Source organism: Lissotriton vulgaris, chromosome 9 (genome assembly GCF_964263255.1).
Source record: "Lissotriton vulgaris chromosome 9, aLisVul1.2, whole genome shotgun sequence".
In the NCBI taxonomy this organism is placed as follows: domain Eukaryota; kingdom Metazoa; phylum Chordata; class Amphibia; order Caudata; family Salamandridae; genus Lissotriton; species Lissotriton vulgaris.
Window position 1 is genome coordinate 421,744,443 of NC_141697.1, and position 21,648 is coordinate 421,766,090.

Genomic DNA, 21,648 nt, shown 5'->3' on the forward strand with positions numbered 1-21,648 from the left:
CGTATAGTGGGCTCCCGAGCGAAGATGCATCGCTAGTGGCTCCACCGCTAGTGCAAAAAGAAGCGGGGATAAGGAGCACCCTTGCCGTGTGCCACGCTCCACCGGATAACGCGATGAAATCAAAGGGCCCGATCTAACCCTGGCTGAAGCAGACGCGTAAAGAACTGCTGTCCATTTAACAAATCCCTCCCCAAGGCCGAATTTCCGCAATACCACGTCCAAATAGTCCCATTCTAGGCTATCGAACGCCTTCTCCAGGTCCACCGACAAAACTACCGGGGACGGGGCATCCACGAACGGTTCCCCAAGCAAGCGAAACAACCGTCGGATGTTCATGGTCGTATTTCGCCGTGGGATGAAACCGGCTTGGTCCTCGTGTACTAGGGAACCCATGTGTCCCAACAGCCTCGAGGCCAAGATGCTGCTCAATATCTTGTAGTCCACCGTCAACATTGAGAGGGGACGGTAGGACCCCGGGTCAGACGAGTCTCGGCCCGGCTTGAGGAGAGGAACCACCAACGCCTCACACATCGAGCCGGGGAGGCGACCCAGCCTCTTCGCCTCTCTGTAGACCACCAGTAAACGAGGGGCCAGAAGGTCAGCATAAGCTGCATAGAACTCCACCGGCAGGCCATCCAGGCCCGGGGTCTTGTTCCTCGCCATCCGTTTGATGGCCCCGCGGATCTCCCCCAAGCCTATGTCAGATCCCAGGGCGTCTGCCACTTCTCGTTCCACCGTGCGGAGCTCCAGCGGGCGAAGATAGTTAACAAGCCGGTCCGGGTCGCGCGCGGAGCGACTGCGATATAAACATTCGTAATAATGCCGGAAGCAAGTAAGAATCTCCGGTTGGGTGCACACCTCGGTCCCATCCGCCCCACGCATCCTAGTCGTCGTTTGGGACTGGCGCGTAGGGTTGGCCAACCACGCCAGTAATGCGCTTGATCTGTCGCCCTCCGCTATAGATCGGACCGTGTAGGCCTTGTAATCGAAACAGCGGAGCCGCTCGACTTCCACCGCCACCTTCTCCCTCGCCTCTACCGTTCGTGTCTGCAATTCCGGGTGTCCGGGTCGGCTAATTTCGAGCTCGCGAAGCGTTCGGTCCGCTGCGTCTAAATCAGCCAGGATAACACGCCGCATGCCCACCCTCTTAGAGATACAGTACCCCCTCACCACCACCTTGAAAGCGTCCCATTCGAACGCCCTAGTACTCGCGGAACCGCCGTTGGATGCAAAATAATCCGTGATTCTCTCCCCTAGGTCTGCCTTGAAGACACTGTCCTCGAGGATCTCGGGGCGCATCTTCCAGGTGGGTACCGCTGGCGTCCCAGGGAACCAGCGAATGTCCAGTAGGAGGGGGTTATGGTCCGAAATGGTCCGCGATAAATACTCCGATCGGACCGCTGCCGAGACTAATTCGGACGAACCAAGAAAGCCATCCAGTCTGACATGCAGCTCATGAAGGCTCGAAAAGAACGAATAATCCCTAGACGCGGGGTGATGCGCCCTCCAGATGTCCGTCAAACCCCAGCGGGTCTGCCAATCTTGACGGCCCTTAGCCACCCGCCGGACCGGGGAGTCGGGGAGCGGGGGATGCGAGCGGTCCATGTCTACATCTACCACGGAGTTAAAGTCTCCCCCCAGCAGGAGGGGACCGGTGAAAAGGTGGGCCAACGAGCCCGATAACCCGGATAGGAAGGCAGTCTGATCCATATTAGGGGCATACACACAACAAACATTCAAGTCCCTCCCTCCTAGCGTGCCTGATATGGCCACGAAGCGCCCCTCCGGGTCCAACACTGTCCTCGTGACTTGAAAGGGGACTCCTGCCCTGATCCAAATTAGCGCCCCCCTGGCATAAGCAGAGTACGCCGTGGAGAAGACCTGCCCTCGCCACCTACGCTGAAGCGCCGCCCCTTCCGCCTTGTTCAGATGCGTTTCCTGCAGCAGCGCCATTTGCACTCCCCTACGCACTAAATAAGCGTGGACCTTGTGACGCCTAGCCATAGTGTGAAGCCCCCTCACGTTCCAAGTAATACATTTCAAGTTAGCAACATCAGCCATTGTCCCAAAGTGTCCTTGCACAGTCCCCCCGTCCGGGTCCCCACAAAGAAAAAACATCATTCCTCCCAGCGCTGTCGGCGGCCATTTTCCCCAACCAGAACCAAACCCCCCAAAACCCAACAAAACCCCCACCCAACCACCCCAGAACAGGACCCAAACTGCACCATCTAGATCCCATCCAAACTTCTACGGAGAACAACCCCAAAAAACCCCACTAGCCCTACGGTCGCCACCGTAGGAAGGCCTTATGGGCCAGGTGCGGGCTGAGCGGAGGCAATGGGCCCTCGTCGCCCAGGCTACTAGGACTATCATAAGCCCCCCCGTATCAAAATCTTTCGGGGCAAGAGTAGAAGCCTCCCGACCCTCCCTCTCCCTCTGTCAGCAATAAAGGACGGCAGCCGCCTCCCCCCTGCCGGGCCCCCACCCAAAACAAGGCAATCGATCCCATTACCACTGTCCGTCCAGAAGGTCCTCCACCGATTTCGGTGTGATCACCGGTGTGTGGGTACTGTCTGCCACTGAGTCTTCCGAGTCCGATGGTGCCCCTCGAGCACCCGGGTTTTCTTCCTCCTCTTCGATGACTTCGCCCCTTGCTCCCGACAGTTCCGACAGAACTTCCAACACTCCCCTCCGCTCAGATGATGTCTCCGCTGTCGAGGGTCCTCCTGTGCGGCCGCGGCGGTTCCTGTCCCTTTTAGATCGCCTCCTTTGTTCCGGCTCCTCCGCCTGATGGGTCGAGGCGCTATAACCATCCTTCCCTGTTCGGTACAGTTCGAGCCAGTCACAGGCCTCCTCCGGGGTGTCGAAGAACTGGGTTTTGTCGTCGACAATGACTCGGAGCCTCGCGGGAAATAGGAGTGAATATTGGATGCCTTCACTCCTGAGTTCACGCTTAACCGCCAGGAAGGAGAACCGCTTGCGCTGCGTCTCGTAGGTATAGTCAGGGAAGATATTCACCTGGCTGTTTGCAACCTGGAACGGGCCATTGTGTCTGGCGGCATTTAGGATCAGGTCTCTGTCCCGGAAATGGAGCAACCGCGCCACCACCGGCCTCGGGGCTCGTCCCTGTTGCGGGGGTCGCGCTGGAACTCTGTGGGCCCGTTCTAGAGTGTAAAAGGTGGACAGGCCCTCCGGGACCACCGTGTCTCGTAGCCAGGTCTCCAGGTAGCGCACCATATCGCCTTCCTCGACCTTTTCCGGCAGGCCCACTACCCGAATGTTATTCCTCCTGTTCCGGCCTTCCGCATCCTCCGCCCTCCGTTCGAGGGTCTCGATGCGGGACATGGCATCCTTTATCGTCGCAGCCAGGGTTCTCTGCGCCGGTTCTATAGTCCTCACCGTGCTCTCCACCTCCTTGACCCGGTCCGAGAGCTTGCCATGGTCTGCCCTAAGGAGGCCCAGGCCAGTCGCCACCTGGGCAATGTCCTGTTGTAGGGCCGACCGAGTTGCCTCTATGGCTTCCAGTACACGGTCGAATTGTTGCTGGAGTGGTGCGCCACCAGGTCTTTTAGGATCTCCATGTTCTTCCTTGTCCTGGGCCTCAGAGTCCGAGGTGGCCTGGCTGGATCCCTTGGCTCCTCTAGGTTTCCCCATGCTGCCAGGGGCTCTCCGCAAAGGTCCCGGAGTAGTCGCCTCCGTGTGCAAGTGTCCAGCACGTTTTTCCCGGGATTCCGCTCTCCAGTCCGGAATGGGCGATCTCCTTCTCCAGAGCCTGTGGAGACTCCGCCGCTTCGGCTCACGCCACCGCCACGGCGTCCGAGGGCACCGATAAGGGGGCGGAGATACCCGTCTCCGAGTCGGGCAGGCCCGTTCACCTACTATAGCTCTGGGGCACGGGCCACCAGCTCCCCCGGTTGTCCTGTGGCGCCCGAGCGTCGCGCCATCCATGTAGTTGGGGCGGCCAGGAACCCGCAGCCCGTTGCGGAGTCGCGGTGTCGACCACTGCCTAGAGCCGTGGGCACCCGCCCGGACGTCCAATCGAGTATGGTCCCGCTGTAGAGGGTCCGAACCAGCCAATGTCTAATGTCTAAAACAACTGAGGCTGGTGAAGCCGGGTGCCGGGCGACACCCGCGAGACCTCCTCAACTCCGCAGGTCCGATCAAGGGGACAAAGGGGTCCGGGCGCCATATTGGGTCGCACTCCGCCACTCCGCAAACTTCGGCATTTCTTCAAAGCCACCTCCGTCCAAACTCCACCAGGGCCCTCGGGAGGGTGTCGTCGCCTCGCTCAACCGAATGCGGGGTCTGGGGTGCCCCTCAGCCTCCGATATTCAGGATAAATCCAGGCTCAGTCCCGGAGCCGAGCTCTCAGGCGACCATCGCCATCGGCGCCCAAGCCACGCCCCCTATGGCAGGACCATTCATGCCACTATTTATGGCTTGCTCCAGCGTTTGAAAGATATTCACAATTATATGGGCCCATTACTGAAAAACACCCCATCCATTAGCAGAAATCTACAAAGAGAAATACTTCTGTGTTGATGATACCTGCTGCATAGTTCATCTAAAGTTATTATAGGTTAAATTGCATTTATAAAAGGCACGTGCTCTAAGCTTCTTGGGGTACAGGACATGTAGCAACACAACATGTTTTGCTCAATGCATCTAGAAATTAGAGAGCGAAGCATTCAGATTTTCTGTGGAACTGAAAGTAGTTTCCCTCTCCTTGCAGCAGGGAAGCTAAGCTGTTCCAAAATTTGCCACAGCTGCTAAGAAAGGCTTGGCACCCAATTCTGCTAATCTAATTTGGGAAACAAACAAATGGTTTTGCTTAGTTAATCTCAACACCTGCACAAGAGCGTAACAGCCAGAAAACACAGGGCATTTCCAAACAAGATTTTGTTTGAATATGTCACAGCTTTTAAACATACTCTCTTCCTCACCTGCAAATAATGTTCTTTTTTGTCTTTTCTTATGCTTTACTTGAACTTTTTGTCAACAGCAATAGGGCAATAATTTCAGTCTAACATATACTATAGAATATATACCATTGTACAGTACAGTCTGCCAGATGAGTCTCCAAGTCAGGCAATACACCCTTGAAGGGGGATACCATTACAATCTAATGGGGTGCTAAAGTGAACCTCAGGACCTGGGTAGCGTTTATTACAGTAAACAAAATAGTCCTGTCAGTAACTAGCAAATTAAAAACGACAATATTTCTTAATGGCAGAAAAAAATTGCTCAAAGTAAAATGACACAGGGTCAGACTGATTTGCATATGGCCATGTCTGAACTGGGGTGGCTGAGTGAGCTAAAAAATGGTGATGGATTAAACCAAGATCAGTTGACTGGGGGTGAGGGTTTGATTTGCTCAAACGCTCCGTCCATCATCCCCTTTGGTATCGCTTTGTTCGCTCAAAGTAAAATGAAAACACAACCAGAGAACAAATGATTGCAAATGCATGTATTATGACTAGGGCTCCCGGTTTTATGGTATTTTCTTTTTGACATTTCCGACTGTATTTTTCCATATTTATTTTTTGATCATTTTTCCTGTATTTATCCATTTTTATTTTGTTTTCTGTATAAATGAGGCTGCAATGGGTATTTTTTCACATTTATTTAAATGATAAATGTATGTTCGCATTTGAATGTCCAAAAGGTTTCAGCAGTATACAGTACAATAGCGTTCTCTGAAAACACTTGCATTATAAAATAGCATAAATAACTGTAAATCTGCACTTAGTTGATCTTGAGTAGGAAATCTTTCTTTTTTTTTAATCTCCCCTACCTCGCAATCTGTACACCTACTGACCTGGCACTCATGACTAACAGTAGAAAAAATCATCCAAAGAAGGCCTATTTTCCGTATTTTTCTGTATTTAAAAATAAATACAGACAGGAAAATTAATCGTTTTCTGTCTGCATTTATCTGTGTAAAATATGAAAACAATGAAAACTGGGAGCCCTAATCATGACCCAAGTACAAAAAACTATCTATGTACGCTGTACTGAAGGGTGCTCCAAATGAGCAAAAGGTGGCGTGAGTGCTCGTGCAGCGTGACAAGTGAAAATAAGGTGACTGGATACATAAAATACAGTAAAATACAATATTCTGTTTACTCCGAGTGCGACAGGCAAGTTGGGATGGCTTTGAACACGTAGGCATGTTCTGCCAGGCCTCACCCCCGATGATCAGTTTGAATCAGTGCTTAATTTGTAAAATAGTAAGTGCCAGGGCCCTTGTCAGAAGACCACTGCAGCTTGCACCACCCATTTTCCCTGCCAGCACAGCAATGACAGTACAAACATATCTACTTACCACAAACTCCTACAAGTATATCAATTTAGACTATTCCAGGCCCCCAAAGTTATAAGAATGGCTTGGGTTGCAGGTATTAGTCATTTTTATTAATGTATACTGAGTTAATAAACAATTGTTGTTGTGCTCATCTCTAGAAAATACAAACGGCGCCACCATGTGGCAGACTGTCATAAATGGCAGTAATTAAGTACCATTGCCGAGCAAAGGAAAGCCCGACTCAATTAAGCACTGCTTTGAATGCCTCCCACACCACTCTGGGTTTAGGAACCAGGAGGGTAACATGGGGCCAGATGTAGGTCGCCAATTACCGGTCGGTAACGGCCGAATTCGGCCGTTACCGACCAGTAATTGGATTTTGAGATGTAGGGCCCTCAATTTTACAGATTCTGTAAATTTACAGATTCGGTAAATTTACCGATTCTGTAAAATACCGAATCGGTAATTTTACCGATTCGGTGAAACCCAGATGTAGGTAGCACTGTTCACAGTGCTACAGGCCTTCAGGATTCAGTATTTTACCACCCAATCCAATTGGGTGGTAAAATACCGAATTCAGGTGTACATGCACATCTGTGCATGTACACCTGTGCCATGTGGCACACAGACATGCCCTTAGGGCATGTATGTGTGCCACATGTCACACAAGCCTGTACTTGGGGTGCTAGAGGGTGTCAAAGTGACACCCCCTGCACCCTTGCAGGATTCGGTATTTACCGATTCGGTAAATCCCGAATCGGAATTGCCCATTGATTCCTATGGGCTTCATGGCCCATAGGAATTAATGGGAAATACCGATTCGGTATTTACAGAATCGGTAAATACGGAATCCTACCGTTTCGGTAATTCTAAAATTAGAATTACCTACATCTGCCCCCTTCCTATTTACCGACTCTTAAATACCGAATCGGTAAAATTCGGTATTTAAGTCGGTAAATAGGAATTACCTACATCTGGCCCCAAATCAGCATCCATCTTGAAAAATTCCCAAAATACTGTGTCCAGAAGCGCCCCAGTAGGAGTGTACCTTGGTCCTTTGCCACGGGGAGCAGTCTGGAAGAGTGTTTGCCACGTGTCACCTCTACTACTCATCATCCCTTCTTGCCAAGCAGAAATCAATCCAGGAGGAGGTGCCATGTAACACTGAGTAATATGTGCAGTCATGTGTGATGGGATAGCGCATGCACCATATATCAAATCGTGCTGCTGCAACACCTGAAGCAGGGTTTTGAGTGCACTGATATGTGTTGTTGGGCCATAATCTGCCTGTCTAAATCCAAGAATAACGTTTTCATTATGGAACAACATGTGCAAAACTTGCATTGCATTAATTGTATGTTTTGTTACTATTCTTCTAGTTCAAATATTCATTTATTCATTTGACTGGATGGTGCTTAGGAGAAAGCATAATGGCCTTAGACTTTGACATAGGTGTGCAAGGGAATTCTCACGTTATTTCTCTCACTTTACATCACAAGATTGATTTTTCTCAAAATAAACACCTCGAATGGTAACTAATAGCTGTTCAAAGCCCTCTCCAAGAGAGAGCGATTGGGTATTCGATATTCCAGAAAGCATAGCAGCCTGGCTCCGAGTGGAGCCATTCGGAGCCAATGGGGTTGTTTGTCTCATGATTTACTGCACCATTGAGACATTACAAAGCCTTCGTTCACAAACAGCCTTACGCATTTGAAAGATTTATAGAATCCAGATACACATATATATGTTGACTCTACAAAATCCTGATCCTCCTTATGGCAAATCTTTTGATCCTTAAAGCTGAGGCATGTAGGGAATCTTAAAAAAGCACCGTATATAATATGTTTCCTGGTTTCACAGTATTTACATTTTTTGCTTATGCCGTCCTACGATGCTGATTTCTGCAGTTTCTTATTTAATTTATTCTGCACTGATCCTGGTTTGAGAAAAGCCTGTGATAAATAAAAGTGTGGATTCCTTGTGTGTGTGCACATGTGACGAAATGCTGCCATTACTCACAATAACAAAAGGTAAATATGCCTGACTATCTCTGCTGTTGTTACATGCCTGATGAGGATGAGCTCCAGGTAAACTGAGGGAGATGTGTGGGTCATAATTTGCTTCTTTCATTTTGTACTATAAGGTTGATTTAAACCTAGAGCAGAGGCAAGAATGATCTACTGGGTCATGTGTACGTACTGCTTGTAAAAACTAACAAGCATTGGCATAGCCAATGGGTCTTGCCTTTGGGACCTTGTAAGTATTTAGTTATGCAGCAGGTCCCAAAGGCGAGACTTATTGGCTTTGCCAATGCTTGTTAGGAATAGTAGTGCACCATTTTTATTTTAGTATTGGTGATGTACTGGATATATTCAATTTACTTGAATAGTGATATATTGCACTTATTGCAGTTTTAGAAATAGCAGTCCAATGCATCATTTCATTTTAAGTCGATTGAACACATTTTATTTGGAGGAATAGTGGTGGAAGGATCATATTCAATTAATTTACTTTTCATTTGAGGACTCGTGGTGTATTGCTCACATTTCATGAATACGACTGGGGTGCTCTGAACCCGTTTTCGTTTTTTATGAATCATGATGCATTCAACATATTTGTATTATTTTAAAATTGTTGCTTGGCAGATATTGCATTGCAGTTAACCATGGTGCATTGCACGAACTTCAGTTTTAGAAAGGAGAGTGCCGAGCACACTGTTTTATTGTTACACATAGTGGTGCGCTACCCAAATCGGATTGCAGTAAATAGTGAGACGGTGTGCACAAGGAATTTAGTGAACCCTGCTCACATAAGTAATGTGATCAATAGTGTCTGGGACACATTTCACTGCTGTGAATCACTGTGCACAGAACACATGTTATTGATGTCAGTAGCAGTGGGCGGCTCACTTTGAGGCCTGATGGTGCGCTACACACATTACATGTTTTATGAATCTCGGCGCCTTCTGAACATATTTCATTTTTTGGAGTAGCGGCGCACTGCACGTTTCACCCATATCTGCAGCGCTTGGTGCGCCTCATTGATAAGAATAAAGGCCCATAGTGCACAGTTCTTTTATGGGACTAGCAGTGTATGCCAAACATTTCAACATATATAATTTTAGGAAATGTGTGTCCTTTTACACATCCTTGGTGTGGGAACTGTTGCAAAGCACACAGTTTATTTTTTGGGAATAAGGTATTTGTTGCACTTGTTTTTATTAGTGCTAATGTCAGGGCATTGCACGTTTTATTGGTGATAGATGTGCATTTCAACGCATCGTCAGGGGTAGTAAGTGCCATATAAATACAATTACAAGTGCAGACATGTCATTGCTGAAACAGAGCACTGTACATATTTCGTTGTGTAGGCCTGGTGGTGTATTGCACAAATCTTATTTCAAGGAACAGTGATGCATCCCACACGTTTCAGTGAGACAGATAATAGCAACACATCAAACACATTCCACTCCATTAGAAATACTGTGCACGGTTTATTTCGAAGGTATAAATATCAGTGCACGGATCTTTAAGAATGGTGGTGCAGTGCCTGCGTTATATCCATAAGCATTACATTGCCCATATTTTCACATTTGAAAGGCGGCACCAAACGCGAGCATTTTATCTCTGTGCATCGAAGCCTGCTCTCGTGCACGTGGGTCGGTTCTCACAGAACACACCGGGCATGGGGCGCCACTTCTGCTGGCCTCGGGCTGAGGGAACGTCCAGACCATTCAATGAGAGCCGGCCCGCGCCCTTGCAGCCGGGATGGGTCCTTTCACAGCGTGGGCCCCCCGCCAGCAGGAAATGAACATGGATCTTTACTAAACACACTACCGCCAAAGTCCAAAATACAAGGGCCACGCTGCATGACAACAAAAGTGATTTAAAAGCCCAGGAAAGAAAAAATACCCCTGTCTAAAAGCAAAAGTCCCTCCGCACTCGAGGAGACAAAACACAGCAGTGAATCTTGTAAAATTGCCTCATACAAGCATGTAAACACTAGATTGGCTACTCTTTTTTTCAATATTGGATGCTTTTAGTAAGCAGCGCAGCATGCCGCGCTGCTTATTAAAAGCATCAAATATTGAAAAATACAGTTTGCCGAGCCCAAAAAAAAGTTTAAAAAAAAGTCCCCAGAGTGTCACACCGCCAGTAAAGCATCCAGTCCCCGTTTGCACATCTTCTGTCAGTCCGCGTGCACATCTAGCTTGGAATCTGTATTGATTCCAAAAGGCACTGGCATGGCGAGAGCAGCGCATGCACACTGCTAACGCCAGGCGAGACCTAAAAATCACAGAGGGGGAATAGAAAGAGAGGGAGTGAATGTACTGTTCACAATTATCGGGGCACAGGGCAGAGATAGATGTCTTATAGCAATGTCAGTTCAACTGGACATGGCTAAACTGATTCGCCACATAGGATGGTGTTGGATCATTGCTGTGGGTGGGGAAGACGCACCTCATTGTCAATTGGCTCAAAACACACGACTAGGGATATCCAGCACTTCCTGTTGTCATTTTGTTTTGACTTCCAAGATTAGTTTCATATGGTTTCTCAATTTGTTGCTCTGGCTGGATGAAAGCGTGTAGTAGGCAATCAGTGAAGTTGGTTCTAATCTTGCGTACATGATCAAGTGAAAGTGATGCTCTTTCCATTTCTGGCTGTTCCCACCAGTGACCACATACCCCACAATATGAAGGCCAGTCATATAAGTGGGGAAAAGGGATATGAGACAAAAGAAAACAGTAACACAATACTTCACTATCTTCAGATTTGTGTAATGATTTCAGCTAATATTCAAAAGCTCAGACATTAAAACACTTATCGTAAACAGTAAAATCCCATTAGAAAATCTCTACCTTTTCTCTGCTTATTTATAACTCTGGGCAAACATTATAAATACTTTGGGGCAGATTTACAATAACTGGCGCATCCCTGCATATCAGCAGGGATGCCCCACTTATAGTGCGCCATGCCTACGCCACCATGGATGCGCCGCATTTACAATGCGGCGCACCATGGGGCATAAATGGCACAGATGCGTGGCGCATCTGTGCCGTAAAAGTGGAGCATTGCTGGAGTTGCGTCGCAAGCGCGACGCAGCTCCAGCAAGGCTTGGGGGGCCCTTTTCTTGCAAAGCTGCGCCAATCCTTACGCCTGCTTCAAGCAGGCGCAGAGTTTTGACGCAGCATGGGCCCAAAAGTGACTGAGTGAAATCTTGTAGATTTCACTCAGCCACTTTTAGGAGGCGTTCCTGCGCCGGAACGCCTCCCCTGCGCAGGAACGCCTCCTTCTGGCACAGGGCTTTACAACGTGACACATCTCACAAATGCGTCACGCTGTAAGTACAACAGTGACGCAACGGCATCGTAAAAGGGGCGCAAGGGGCTTGTAAATCTGCCCCTTCGCATTTAAGTTTACATATGTGGCCATTGCCATTATCATTAAATAAAATATTTAGAACTGGTGCTCATCAGTATAACTAAATGTATATATAAATACAACTTTATTCATATACTTTCCATCTCAAACTTGTTAAATACACTCAATACCTCATCCAAATTAGGTAAACTGGTTTGAATGAATGTGCCGTCCATAGAAACAACCTAAACATCAATGTCTTTGATAAAATGGCCTACTTATGAATGGATTCGTTTTGGTATTGTGTCTTATTAAGGGCCTAAGTTAGAGTTTGGCAGACAGGATACTCTGTCACAAATGTGGTAGATATCAAGTCCACGTTATTACAAGTGCATTGTAGCCTGTTGCACTTTGAGTAGGTTTTCTGTTAAGGTTTCCTTTCTCAGTACCTTACTGCTCAATAGAGTGTCCTGCGGGTTACGGTTCCCACCACCCTGTGATAATATACATGTTTATTGGCTCCCACTCTGCAATACGGACACCTAGACCAAACTTAGCTCAATGGTTTCCATAAGTGAAGCTAAGGTATTACTGGGAGGGACCCTTCCCAGGGTTTATATCTTGTGTTTTAGAGCCATTCATAGTGATTAGATTGTGTTTATTTTTTATGCCGTCTAATCTCATCTTGTCTTTTACTTCTAACATTTGACATGCAAAAATCACATCTTTCCCATGCTGGCAGCTTTGTGTTTTTTTGCAAAACAGGTTCCTTGTCTTTCAGGATTTATTAATCAGTGCGGTTAATTTAGGAAGAAATTGTGTATACTGTGAGCTTAAGTTGATTAGGGCTTTCATTCGGGTTTCAATCCAGCCATCAGAGTTGCATAATGGAATACCAATATTCTTGGTTATAATATTTGGGCATTTCCTTGGTGATATGGCCTCTATGAGTTTTGATCTCTTCCGTGCGAGTGATTGAGCGAAAATCGTATGACTAGACTACTGAGGCTTGTTGCCAGTTTTTTATTATGGACTGATCTTCTGAAGATTGCTACTTCCACAGATCTGTCTATATGACACACTTGGTGATCTACCAGAGGCTTGGCTTCGTCCAATATCCTCTATAGGTCTTGTCTCTCCATTTGATTGCATCTTGCTCTTGGAAGGCCCATTTGCTCTGTAGGTTTGTTTGGATTTTAATGTTTGTTTTCATGCCACTTTGTTGAGACTGTGATTTTCTCACCATTCATAATTTTCAAGACGTTAGGTGGGGAAGTGGTTTACCAAGCTGTGCCCCTGTATTTAAGTAATATTTCTCGACTTTATTATTTCATCCTTCTCAGCCATTGTGGTGATTTTGGGACTAAGCTCCCATTTGATTGCATGTTGACCAAGGCATGTTCAGACCGTAGAAGTAGTCAGTAATGCAAATAGACTGCACCGCTATTCTATGGCTAAAGTTTAACGCTCCTCTCAGTCAATTCTTGCTGTGGTACTGAGTGGTTAGGCAAGGGAAAAGGGGTGGTTGCTCTGTCCCATACTTGGCCGCGTAGGCATGGAATCAGCTCTCGCTTGAGCTATGTTCCTTAAGGTCTGAACAGGTTTCAGGAAAAAGCCTAAAACTTGGTTAATTGCTTTAGTATAGTTGTTTTTCTAATACTAGCAGTCACCACCGGCACATTCATATGAGCACTTTACAAACTTTCATATTCATTCATTAATTAATTCCCAAAGCATATCTTTTTACCCTGCCAGCCATGCTAAAGGTGAAGAGCTAGAGCTCACGTTGGCTGCAACGCTGGCAGATTGACTCCAAACTCTCCTTCTCAGATCTGGTCTGAAATTTTCCACAACCTGTCCTTCTCTTACAATCAGTGCTTATTTTGAGCCAGTGGTTTCCGGTGCTCGGCACCTGTATCTAATTGTCAACTCTGGCACTAATGAGAGCTGCCAAATGGTGGCACTGTTTGTATAAATTTCAGATGAGCAGGACAAAAGTTGTATATTAATTCAATATACATGAAAACAACGAATATCTCATGCCCAAGCCATTCTTATAGCTTTGGGTGCCTGGAATAGTCTGGACTGTTCCACTTGTAGTAGTGTGATGGTTCGTATCTGTGCTGGATACTGTCTTTGGCAGAGGCAATGGGTGGCGCAAGATGCGATGGCCTTCTAATGAGGGCACTGGCACTTTTTTTGTTTACAAATTAAGCACTGCTTACAATTGACTACTCATCTCAATGGTCTTAACCAGCTGCTCACTTGCATACATTGTTCTTCTTCCAGGCACACTATGACGCATCCTTTCTTCCTCACAGAGATAACCTGTCCCTCCCAGCTTCTTGGGTACCTCATGCATGACAGATCCAAAGGACCTGCAGCAGCACTGCTGTGACATGCAAACAAAAAACCTGGTCTCCTTACAATTCTCATACAGGTCCCTTTAGTATAACTCAAGAGATTAAAAGAAACAAATTGCAACTGACGCCAGCAGAGAACTCTATACAGATGAGGTCTGGTGCTTAAGTGCATTGGTCTGTTCATTGTTTAACTCTTTTTTTTTTATTGTCGCACAACACCATATGAAGTAATTTTTTTCTCTATATATATATGTGTGTCTTTAACAGTTAAAACAATTTAAACCGCATCCCCATCTTTAAAGCTGACGTCATGGATCTCACATACTGGAGATTTACGCACATCAATGACATCATAAAAAAAGATATGTGATTTTTCTTTGCCTTGTATCCTCTGGTTTGTGGGGCATGTCTTGTGTGCTTGCAAGTAAACAGAACAAGAGAATGAGACATAGATAATGTGTTTGTAAGGTGCAACTTACTGAGAAATGCAATTAGACTCGATGTATTTTATACTTTCTTGTGATTATGTCATTTTTAACCTTCGCATGTTTATTGTTTTTATATATTTTGCCACTTTTAATAGCATATTCCATGGAATGGAGAATTCATTTTGGCACCTGGTGCAGGATTTGCTGTTGGCACAGACATGCAAAATACAGGATGTGAACAAGGTACGGTGTGTTTAATTTACAGAGAGTGTGGGAAATTACCACCAACTGTATTAGTGCTCCACCTGGCCGCCTTTCAAAGGCTTGCTTCTCCTTGTGGGTTCATCATGCTTCAGGCCTGACATTCCCCTGTGACATACAAATGATATAGGTGATCTATGGGTGAATGGTCTCAACTGTGTGAATTGCATAAAGCTTGTAAAACGATCCAGTGATAACTACAATTTATTTTCAAAGCATGTTCCCCTATAGTTCTAGAGTTGCACGATAATATCACGATTGAAATATCAACCTACACTTATATGATGACAATAATATCAACTTCTGAAATAAAGTCACAGCTGGGTAAATAATAATATTCAGTACTTACCTTGATGGTATCCCCAGAGTGGGCATTATGGTTGCAATATACCTGTAGGACAGTATTTTGGAAGTCCATATAGTGACATACAAACATATTTTTCCAAAGCGATTAACTTGTCTTCGAGGACGAGTGTTTCTTCTGAATAGATTTGTGCTATCCATTCAAGTCACAGCTTTAAAACATTCAACTTTCAAATCACATGTAAACCTTCCTACTGTTTAGTGATATCTAAAACACTAGACTAGAAAAATGTTAGAGCACACAGTATTCATTCATCTAGTGGCCAATTCACAAAGATATTTTCTGCAGTAAACATATATGTTCGGATGAATTTGTTTTTACTCCCACCCACCAGGAATCCACAAAAGTATTTTGATCACCCCCCCCCCCCCCACCCTCCTCAAGAGGGAAGATAAATACTGAGTATTAAACCCTGTGCAAGGGGTGGGAAGTGGGACAATAAGGTACAGGGGTGTGGAATTTAATAAAATATCTACTGTCCATGGGGCAGGTTGCTTCATAAATCTACTTGTCCTGTAACAAAATCCACTTGTCCCCCTAAGTGCCATGTAGTGCGGTGACAAATTATGGCAGCAATCTTATTATATAAGAGCTCTGATATAGCCTCTCTGATTATGCCAGGGCTCATACCATAGAAGTGTTTGAATACTTGCAATCCAGTTATGTTGCCACGTTTCTGCAGCTGTACATACTGGGGCGGAAGGTAGTGGTAAGCAATAGTTCCAGGGTTAGAATGCCCTTTTTGATCTGTACAAACCTACTAACTTTCATGTTTTAAGGGTTTTCAACAACTCTTCTTTAATCTTTTCCCATGCTGAGAAATGTTGAAAATTTACGCTAGACAATGGCAGATGTACACCTTCTTCCAGAGTTGGGAAAAAAGTGGTTGGAGGGAAAGTGAACTTGCAAACACTCAGATTTTGGCTTGAGCAAATCTACACATGCATATTTGCTCATGCTAAAATACAGTTCACAAATATTTTCTAGTCCTACTTCTGTAAATTCTAGGGAATTCACGAAAGCCGTATAGCTGCACTAAATGCAAGAAAATATACCATGGGTGCACTTTTGGGACTTTCTTTAATAATTCAGCCCCTAATTTGGTCTGGCATTGATGTTGACCTTTTGCTTTTATTAAAATTCAGTCTCTCTCTGTATTGGCTGGCATCACTGTGAGTGATCTATAATCTTATTGAAACTGGTTACACTGATTTTCCATTATGAATATTTTTGGGAAATACTAGCATGCATCAACACGTTACTAAATGATGTTGCAAAGAAATGGTACCAGAAACTTTACAGTAGTTTAGCTAAATGTTTTTTTTTACCTGCTTTCATTTTTGTATCAACATTTTATTTTGAAAGCAAAGAACCATCAATCTTGCTTTCAAGCTTCTGCAAATATTTGCATCAAATCAGAGAGCATTCTACATAGCCTCATATTGTTAAACTTTGAAAACATGTGTACACATTTTTATACTGGAACTACAGTCCGTAGTGCAGTCAGATCTTACAACATTTACTTAGAGCACTCACCCTAATAATAAAGGCTTTGAATTAATGAACCATAAATACGTGTTTGAACAGCATTAACATATGGCAAAAAATATTACCTTAACTTCAGACAGTGCAGTTCTTGCTTCCCTGATCCATAATGTGGTACCGCAAACTGGCCGCAGGGGGTTGGGCCTACTTTTCCCTGGGCCAAAATACACATGAAAACTTGTTGCCCTTGATCCCAAACAATATGTCCTGGATGTCGGGCTATAGGAATTCCACATCCCTGAAGGCAGGGTTAGCCTTGTAATTTTGGGAGCGGTCTCATACTCTGTTTTGACAATTTACTAACCTGAAAAGGGTTGGCGTTTTACTTCAGTCAAGTTCTGGAGTCGCCCCACTTGAAGATGGCAGTAGGAATAGATCACACCCAGATATTGTGGGTGTTAGACCTGCCAGCCTTGTGAGTGTTCTTCCCCCAAATGTTTTTCCTGTTTGCCTCACTTTTTTCTATTATGTTTATTGTTGGCCTTAGGACTCTGGGCACTTTACCCCTGCTAACCCGTGCTAATGTGCATGTGTTTTCTCCCTAAACATGTAACATTGATTTATCCACAATTGGCATATTTAATATACTTATAATTCCCTATTAAAGTGCACTGTATGTGCCCAGGGCCTACATTAAATACTACTAGTGAGCCTTCAGCACTAATTGTTCCACCCACTTAAGTAGCACTTTAAAACATGTCTCAGGCCTGCCACCGCACAGCCTGTGTGTGCAGTTTACACAGCCACGTCGACTTGGTATTCAAAACCCCTGACAAGCCTTAAACTCCCCTTTTATTACAAATGTCACCCATAAGATATTCCCTCTGTAGCCCATAAGGCAGGGTGTTGTATAATTAAAAGGCAGGCATATACTTTCAAGTTTTACATGACCTGGTAGTGAAAAACTCCCGGAATCATTTTACACTACTGTGAGGCATGCCTCTCCCTTTGGTTAACATTTGGGATTCCTTGTTACATCTAATAAGTGTAATTCTCAGTTGGAAGGAGGTTGAACTTTCATGTTTAGTACATATGGAATTGTAATGCTAAATCCAATCCTCTTTAATGGTAAGGTCAAATTTATCATTACAATTTTAAAAAGGCCACTTTTAGAAAGTTGTCATTTTTCTGTTGCTAGCCCTGTTTGCCAGAAGCCTGTGTCCAATACATATATATTGGGTGTGTGACTGCTGGCCCTTGTGCATTTATTCTAGATAGCTACACACAAAGGGAGCTTCGGTGTGACTGATGGGCCATCCACATCCTGAAGGGCAATCCTGGGCAGGATGGGAGGGGGGAGCTGGACACATCCTCACAATTACACCTGAATAGGCTGTTACCTGTCACCCCCACAAAGAACTGCTTGGCCCCCTGTAGTGAGTCTGGAGCCAAGGCAGGAAGGGAGGATCTCTGTGTACTTCAAAGCCCCTCTTTGAAGTCTCCCTCCACTTCTGGGGCACAACTGGGTATAAAAACTGGACTTCTGACCCTGCCAACTCAGTACACTATTGGACCTGTGGATACTCTACCAGGAAGAAGGACTGCTGTGCTGCTGAGTGATTGCCACTCGGATGGACTGCTTTTCTGCTGTGCTAACCTGCCTGTTGCTGTCCTTGCCTGTGTGAGAAAGACTGGATGTGCACCACTTAAACCGAGAGTTGCTCAAAGGGCTTTTCTGCTTGCCTCCTATTGGAAGTCTCAGCGACATCAAAGACTTCAATACACTCCATAACCATGACCTGGACTCTGCCATCTTAGAGTCGTGTTCTGCCAAGTGGTGCCAATTCAATCTTGGACCCTTGGAAGTGAGTAGAAAGTGTTGTTCCTGCAGATATCCACGCATGGAAGCTTTGTGCCATTCGGAACCAGCGCATCTCCATCAACACTGACGCATCTCCGCCGATGCCAGGATCAAGGACATCACTTCGACGACAACGCAGCGCAATGACGACACATCGACTACATCAGAGTGGTTTGACAACGACGCATCTCCGACTTGTGTGGCTCGAAATCAACGCATCCTAAGGATCAACTTGACGGTTCGCCTCCGGCTGTTCCTCACATCTTGCTCTTGATTCAAACTCAAACCTAGGTACTGTTTTTAGCTGGCCTAGGGTAGTTCCTGTATCCGTCCTTTGCTCAATTGCAGTCGGCCTCAACTTTTGGATTTGACCCGGTTTAACCAACCACACAGCCCCGGTTGGTGCTTAATGCTTTTAAGCACTATATCTCAAGATATTCTTTCAGAATTCATAGCTCCGGTTCCACATGTTGGATTTTTGTCATTTTATTCTTGCATTGTTCATTAAATTAAGCTCTATTGTCCCAACTAGGTATCTTTTTGTGTGGTGTTTTTCCTCTTTTACTCTTTGCAGTGTTGCACAAATAGTTTACCCGTTTTCTCATGAGTTATGGCTGACTGCTCTGTGCCAAGCTTTCAGGGGTAAGCACAGGTTAATTTAGGGTGGGTCTCTGATTTACCCTGAGTACGATTGAGGTTCCAGCTTGCACAACATGCATACCTCTGTCATCCAGAAAGCCAATTTTTAACAGTGGGTAAATAAGTGAAGGACTTTTTAAAGGAAAGTTGAAACAGTTTGGAAACTCTTTCTCCAACTGTGTGCCTGTCTTAGTGAGGTGTACATTTTTGGTGCAACGCCATGTTAGTGGATATGGCTCTGTGAAAAAAACATGGGTGGTAGCAAAAGAATGCCCATGCGCCACCAATGGGAAGCCCCATGACGCTAAATATCGGAAAGCAGCACAGAGGCTAATTTGATTGAATTAGGGATTTTGTACTGGAAATGAAATCACAAATCATTACTTTGTGCCAACATTAGTCATAAATGTGCAAGAAAAAGAATAAGTTTTTATACATTTAACATCGATACATCATCATAGAAACCAAGCAGCAACACGAAAAATAACTAAAACCTCTCAAAAATGAGACCCATTATATGGTAAAATCCATACAAATAATTCAATAAGACCCTGGGAGGAGTATATTCTGAGTCCAGTCTTCAAGGTATATGTTAATAAAATGGGTGCATCTTCGAGGTCCTGAATAATTACACTAATCAATATCTTTTCTGATTCTCAGGGTGAGCTGGACATAATTTACCACAGCAACACAAAGCTTCATAATATCCAATGTTTGCAAAAACTCCTTATGAGTTCTAAGCTTAGAGGAGCGTAAGATTGGAAACAAATATAGCTTTCTTGCAGAGGAATATAAATGACAAAATAAAGTAAAGTGCATTGTGCTTTTGCTGAGCAACATTGTCACAGGGACACCTCAGCAACACCGAACCCCAAGCTGCTTTCCTTGGAAATGCAACCAAAAAGTGCAGCAGGTTAAATTGAAATCTTGTTAAGTTAAACCTAGGATTCAAGATGTGAAACCAGCGAAGATAGGGCTCACACCCATATGACAGGTTGGTTCAATTGTAATTGGCACTGGCATGCAGTATGTCAACCTTTGCCTGATAGAATCTATCCTGCCTGTCCTGAAAAGCCTTCTTCACATGAAGTATGACCTTTGCAACTGTATTCACAACCTTCATAGTCCGTTCTGACAGGCTTAGCTCTGAGAATCCTGACATAATATAGTTAAGGCAGAGGATTGCATAAACATTATCCAGAGCAAGACAATCTTCCAAAACATCCCTTGATAGTCCCAATTTTTAAAATAAGAAATAGGTCAGACCCAGCTTGTTGTAGGCCCATATCCCTCATTGACTCGGAGGTGAAAATTATTGTCGGGGTCTTGCTGGACCGCTTTTCAACCTAGGCCGAGGAGCACAGTATTTTATGTGACCTGCAACATGGGTTTAGGCCAGGGCGAGGCACCATTGAGCAAACTTTGAATCTCTATCTGCTGATCTGTAAGTACACTAAGATTAAGAGGGGGACAATCCATCTAGCCTTCATGGACTTCAGTTCAGCCTTTGACAGAGTTAACCGCTCCACTGTATTAATTGCACGGACTGCCAAGGGGTTACAGAGACTCGTAGATCGTTTTTTATGATTTTATGAACTGCCTTGAATTGTCCACGAATTTTTCTAAGTCACACATGATGTAGTGTGGCCCACCCAAATCAAAAACCATGACATTTTTAGGAGAAGGCCACCATATTAGCCAGATTGATATGTTTCGGTATTTGGGTGTTGAACTGGACTCTGGTCTTAATTGGCACCCTCTAATATAGCCTTATAGCCCGCCGTAGCAGGCTATACTGGCTATTAAAGGCCCTCTCCAGCGTTAAAGGCCCGAGCTGAAGGTGAGGGCCTTTAACAAGGGAGAGGGACTTTAATAGAGAGTATAGCCCAGCTACGAAGGGCTATAAGGCTATTAGAACATTCTGCCACTAGAGGGTAGAATGTTCTAAGGAATAAAACAAAGCCTTAAGGGAGCGCAAGGGGATTGGAATCCCCTCAGGCTCCCTGAAGCCTTTGTTCACAGCCAGAGCAGTGAACAAAGAAACATTAGAATGTTAGAGCTCCAGGCTTATACCAGCCATTATAAGCCCGGAGCTACTCCATTGTTTTCAATGGAGCTGCCAACATTCCAATGTTCTAATAACTTATAACGTGACAGATTCAGCGGGGCTACGTTTAGTATAGGAGACTTTTCCTGTCGGCTAGGCTGCACCTATATAAAAATCTGTGTTGGAGATATTCAAGGCTAAGTGCATTCCTACGGCCAGTTATGGATGTGGTTTCTGGGGAATAGGACTTTTCGCCCCAAATCAAATAGCTGAAAACTAGTTCCTCAGGGGTCTCCTAGTGTTTGCACAAAGTATACCCTCTGAGGTTGTGCATGAAGAGCTGGGCATGGGATATGTTATTGATTATATTCTGCTCTGCCCCTGCAAGCTCTGGCTTTCGGTTTGGACAAAGGAGTTAGGTCTCAATAGACTGATCATGCAAGATTGTATGAACCTGGACAACTCTTCCTTGATCCCCTGGTTGCTTATGTTACATCCAACATGAAAACTTTAGCGAGACCTGAATTTTATAC

General features: G+C 45.2%; 1 protein-coding gene across 1 annotated transcript in view; it reads left to right on the forward strand.

Annotated features, from left to right (window-relative positions):
- The window catches only part of AMN (amnion associated transmembrane protein), a 146,790-nt gene that overhangs the window by 60,605 nt on the left and 64,537 nt on the right, over nucleotides 1–21,648 (forward strand). The window contains exon 4 of the mRNA XM_086937840.1: nucleotides 14,614–14,701. Within this exon, the coding sequence (XP_086793966.1) occupies nucleotides 14,614–14,701 (88 nt within the window). The remainder of the gene's footprint in view (nucleotides 1–14,613; nucleotides 14,702–21,648) is intronic.